A 6,000-nucleotide genomic window follows, 5' to 3' on the forward strand; every position below is an offset into this window, starting at 1 on the left:
AATTTTAACCAATGACTTGAAGAAAAGGCAACAAATGGTATTAACATAGTTCTTTTTAGTTGCAGTAACTTTAGTTTTTATTATATACCTTTGAGTTGTATATATTTAAATTTAAGTTGTGAGCTTCTTTGTATAAATAAGGAGAAATGTGACGAAATTTTCTGTAAATTTTTATAGAGCGTGACAGATGTCAAAATGCATGCAATTCCGCGTAAAGTGACATGCGGGCCGCCATCTTGTGCTGTCAGGTTAGTCATGTGTCAAGTGTCGAGGTGACAGGTGTCAAGGTGATAGCTGTCATTGGCGCTTCGTTCTGTACGGCACATTAGGTCGATGTTGCCGCCAAAACTATACGCTTGGATGCTTTAACACGCTATATTATGTATGTTGTTCTATTTATTTTTGTATAAATATTCTAAGATGTCAACTGACACGTTTAAGATTTCTTAGACTTAGATATTTAACTATTTTAGTAGACGTTGGGAACATTATTTTGTCATGGGACTAGATCAATATTGCGGTTTCAAGTAGGTTTTGTACGTTACTGACGCTTGTCTGCAGTGGGAAATTTTAATCTGATATTGGATATCGTAGAAAAAGAAATAGTTCTTCGTAATTCGGTTTAATCTACTCTTAGGCAGTCTACTTGCTCGTGTGTGATTCAGTATAAAAATAATAGGTGTAGTTAAAATTTGTGTTAAGTTTTGTCTATTGTTATAGTTCAGAAGTATCTTTTAATAGTAGGTTTTGAAACTTTGTATACATAGATAGTTATGTTACATTATATTAGCACATTAAAAATATAAAGTCTTTTATATTTAAAGAATTTCCTATTTTTCGATAAGTATAGATTATAGTAGCTTAGTCAGTTGACTATATTTCGAATTACTTACGCCAAAATCTATGTAAATTAAGTAATTTGATAAATTTTCCGCTTTTATCTAGCTTTGGGGGTTTTTTTTGTGACAAGCAACCACGCTATCCTATCGCTTCGTTTATGGGATATTTTAGGGTTTTTATTATGTTTACTGTGCAAAGGAACCTTGTATATAATGCAATGGTGGCTCACTAACAACAAATACAGATGGCGTTGTAAAATGGGATTATTAGTAATATATTTTATTTTTTAAACTTTTGATTTAAATCAGGTATTGTTTTGTTTCTGGTTTACATCTGTAAACAAGTCCGAGGCTATTAATAAAACGTTTTAACGTTGTATTAGTATGTATTTTGTGTCAAATAGTCTTTATTTTGAGTTTATTAAAGCGTGAAATATTTTTTTTGGTTTTGGTATCGGTACATTTGCAGGTACGCCAATTTCAACTTTAGGAAATATAAACTGACAACTATGGTTTTACAGGCTAAAGGATGACAAGATTTTTTTAGATTTTATATTACAACGCCCTCTGTAAACTAATCCCCGCTAACTAAACTTGAATGTTAACTCTTTTATTATGAAATTGAATTAAAAATATGCGATTAATAAAAAAGCTTTTTTAATTCATAACTGTGGTCAAATTATGGCGAAATTTAATTTTTACAGTATTTTTGACCTTTCATTGTTTATTTTATTTAATAGTAGATGAGTTTTACAGTTTTTTTTATTAAATATCATTGTAGATAATTTATTTTACACTTAAAAATTTTTTTTGTAGTTGTAAGACATGTTTTATATTTCTTTTTTGTATTTTATATAAAATTATCAATACTTATTAGACATTTGAAAACACACCTTTATCCCACAAAATTCTCAAATATGACAAAATTTTTTCCCGCCAAAATTTGACTACACCGATATAACGTATATACTAAAAGTTTTCGTACTTCCGCAGTAGCGTACTCCGTTCGCAATCGTTCCACGGGCCCATGCTGACGTCATCGAGCCTTCGCTACCGGCCCACGGCGGACTTCGTCACGGAGACCTACGACCCATCCAGCGATAACGATTTCTGAACGAAGCGATTTCGTCACAATTGATCGATCGATTATACGGCATCGATATCAAATCGATTTCAGTACACTCAGTAGAAAAACAATCACATCAAATAGATTTTCTTGTGCCGTCATTAATATCGATTCTGATATTAAATCGTAGCGATTTTTTTTTATAGATTCCCCGTGAAGGTAATTTTATTACTTTTGGGGAAATGACAGTTTTTGTAATACCTACATACATTTGGCCGTAAAAGTGATTCTGATTGGGCGACCATGTACTTCTTTGCACATTCACTGGCTTAAAAATCTTTTCCTTGTAAGATTGTCGTGTATAACATATATTTTTGAGCCTAATACGTCCTGTACTATTAAATACGAAACAGAATAATATTTGAATGCACGTATTATTTCATATAATCACACATATTTATGTATATATCGATATGTCGGTATAATCGATCGATTGAATTGTAGTGAAGCGTCAAAATTGTATGTGAATTGGATATCTTCCATATGTACGGTGTAGAATGAGATGGCAATATGTGATATTGTGTGTGCGAGCAGGATGGAATGAGTGTTGGAAATGTGACTTGGAGACTGGTGACTTAATTATTATTATTTGCTGGCGTTTCTTTTTAACTAAAATGATTATTTGAAATATTAAAAATAATAGTCAAAGAATGTTTTTTAATTTATCGGATAATGGGTTTTCATAAAATATTAATATACTTTTAAGTTATCAGTCTCGAAGGACCAAAGAAATCGATAAGTGATCAAAAAATATTATCAATAAATATGTGATTGTTAAAATTCATAGGAAATGGTGCTATAATTAGAGATGTGTATTGAGACGATATCGATAAATACCGTGTGTTGTGCGAGCAACATGCGAGTAGTTGAATATCGATATGGTTTACAACACTATCTTCCATAGAATCGTTATTCGGATATTTTATCGACAATAAGGAGATTTAGGTCGATAAATAAGAAATAAATAATTGATTTCCCGCATCATTTAAACTTTGGGAATCGATAATATTTTTTCGTTTTGAGATCTTTTTCCTTAATTATGTTTTAAAAATATTTCGTGATTTATAAAAAAAATCAATGACTTGGAAATTGAATCATATTTGCTATTTTTTTTCATCCTTTACTATGAATTTTGGCAATTGCAATAGTCCAATGATTTTGTCTGCAGTGAAAAACTAGTCTTGTGAACAAAAAAATTTGCAAATTGATTTATTTTAATTATTCAGTGTTATGTGAATGTCTGTTTGTGTTATGTAGGCTTGTCATTTTTGTGTAGATATTTATTAAGTAAAACAATTAGAGAGTAGTTCTAAAGAATTGATGAAAAAAGAAAAACATCCGTATAGCTCGCTCCAACAGGCCAGCATACTGCCTTGCTAAACTCAAAAGCGATATCTCAAAAAAAAAAAAAACAAAATCTTGATTTTTATGTCGTCAGATAGCTTAAAGAAATACCCATCCAATGAGCTCACCTAAATAAAGGTATTTTTTTTAGAACTTGTTCAAAAAACCTTAGAAGAGTGCATCTATCTCAGTTTTACATACAAAACTATATTTACAAAACTTCGATTATCTCGAAATAAAGTTTTCCTGACATATCGCTTTTGCGCTTAGCACGGCAGCATAGTTATCAACTACCGAGGAGTAATCATTCCTCGTCAGTTGGACATTCTATTGGACCCATTCTATTGGTGCCTGTATAAAAAAACAACTACTATCCATTTCTTAAATTAAAAATAATAATATCTTACACTTTAATTTGTATAAAATTGCTGGAATTTGTACTCGATATGGGGATATACTCGCCCTCTATCACATCATGGGGCGGAACACATATTCGAAAAATGGATTCACTTGTCCTGGTTGCACTTGTGCTTACCCCTTCAGGGATTAAGGCGCGTATATTTGATTTTTTTCAGTATAAACATGTTTTAATATTTATTTTGCTCCCGGAATAATGACAAGCCTTAAAATTGAATTGTGAACAAATCGATCTCGTTATCTCGGACTGACAGCTCGATGTCAAATTACAAGTCATTATTTTTATATTTTGACGTTTTTAAATTCAATGTGAAAAATGCAATTGTTGTGTATTTTTTTTTATTTCCGCACAAATTTCCAATTTTAAATCACTGATGAGATTATTTTTGCTGTCATTTTTGACAGCACACGAGTCTAAACAGTACAGTCTTGTAATTATTATCGTAAGGTTTAAAATAAGTGATTGTTACTAAATAATTATTAAATGTGATCTAAATAATAAAGCCCGTATATAGTTTAGGATTGCGTCATTCGATCGAGATTAGTACCTTACTTAGTTATTATGATTTATGATTATCAAAGAATAAGTCCAATAAATAAATGTTTTTTAAATATAACAATATAAAAGAATAGCTTAGTAATGTGAAATGCTGAGTAAGTATTTTCTGCTTCGCAAGATTTATTATTATTTGTGATGGACCTCGGTTGACAGTTTTGACAGCTGTCATCTGTTTCTTTTTGTGTTTGACAAATGCCTTTGTTTTGATAGAATAGATATGTTAAGGATGGATGGATTTGGTGGAAGGATATATTTTATATCCGTCCGGATAGCGAACGTACACAAGTCGTTAAAACCCGCCATAGTGGCGCACGTAAGTGTGTCGCGTTCCGGGATCAGCCTGTGTATATCCAGTTCTAACAGGCCGGCATAATTGTGTTGACTGCCGAGAAGTAATAATTTCCTGTCAGTCGAAGTTCTATAGGACTCTACTCCAGTTACCTTTAAGTGGAGTGGAGTTACATTGCCGTGGGCATCTAAAAAATTGGATGGTATTATTATAAAAGTTATGCAACAGTTGTTCATATTCTCGAATTCCAATGATTTAGCTTAATTTAAAGTAGGATAGAAATAGATTCATTTCAAGGGCCATTTGTTACACACATTTAACAATAAAATATTTTATTGCTCATTTCATCCGTACATCGATGTATTGTATTTATATAATAGTTTTTTTTTTCGTTTAGTGCAATAAGTATCATCACAATGAAAAAGTCGCTTTAAAAATAATAAACAAAAATAGTTATTCGGTTAAATATTTTTGTATTCCTCAATGGAAATTAAAAGCAACATGCGTATAAATTATTTGGAAGTTTAGTAGAAATTTTGGTATTTTTTCATGATATGGCAATCAAGGCTTTATTTTATTATAGCAACACTTTATCGAATGAAAAATTGATATTTTTGTGCTTTAATATTTTTATGTACAATAAATACATGCTTTAGTATATTTTAATTGTCTAGTTATTTTTTTATGATTTACTAAGCCCGTACCATGAAAAAATATGAATATTATTTCTTAATGCATATCTAGTATTTAGTAGTCGGCCAGGTTATTTAGCTTTAGACTTTGATATTGTCCAAAAAGTAATTCTAAAATTAAATTTGCTAAAAGTTTATAATCTATAAACCGGTGTTGCCATTCGAATAGTTATTTGTTGGCACTCTACTCTCAATTTTCATTAGTATGTAGCAAGCCTGGCTTCGGTAAAAAAGCGATGTTATAAAAGCGCTCCGAGCGAACTCTTTGTAATACTATTGATGTTTAGCGTTTTGTAAAAAAAATATATTATTTAATAGAAAAAAATAAAATATCACCGATGGATCAAAATTTTTATTTATCCCTCTAATTACGCAAACAATACAGTATTTCAATTTCATGTCATAAGAACTCACAATTTGTAGCTACAAGCAAACTTTGTTAACCATTGATTGAAAGTGAGCGCATAAGTTAAATAGTCAAAAAGACGAGGCTCAATCAACATAAAGCAAAAATATAAGTAACACTTGGACCTTAATAACTACAGGAAATTGTTGACCTTTCGAACACTAAAACCTCAGCAGACCTCGTCACCATGAGGCTATAAAGTCTTCCAAACGTCGCGAGAAAATAGTAATATAAAAAACCGTAAAATTTAACGATTTTTTATATTACGGTTTTAATGTCTAACATTCACGTAAGTATAATCATTGAGAAATTCTTGATTAGATTTAGA

The 6,000-nt window shown here is 30.8% G+C and overlaps 1 protein-coding gene across 3 annotated transcripts in view; it reads left to right on the forward strand.

The window, feature by feature from the left end:
- LOC115453042 overlaps positions 1-5,609 on the forward strand; it is a 55,684-nt gene extending 50,075 nt beyond the window's left edge. For 2 of the 3 annotated variants that reach the window (XM_037437916.1, XM_037437919.1), the window contains exon 10: positions 1,833-5,609. In XM_037437916.1, coding sequence (XP_037293813.1) covers positions 1,833-1,953 — 121 coding nt within the window. In that variant the 3' untranslated portion in view covers positions 1,954-5,609. Of the gene's footprint in view, positions 1-177; positions 249-1,832 lie in introns of all 3 variants that reach the window. The other variant, XR_005112245.1, reaches the window with a different exon arrangement.
- Positions 5,610-6,000: the final 391 nt, after the last annotated feature.

Source organism: Manduca sexta, chromosome 2 (genome assembly GCF_014839805.1).
Source record: "Manduca sexta isolate Smith_Timp_Sample1 chromosome 2, JHU_Msex_v1.0, whole genome shotgun sequence".
Lineage (NCBI taxonomy): Eukaryota > Metazoa > Arthropoda > Insecta > Lepidoptera > Sphingidae > Manduca > Manduca sexta.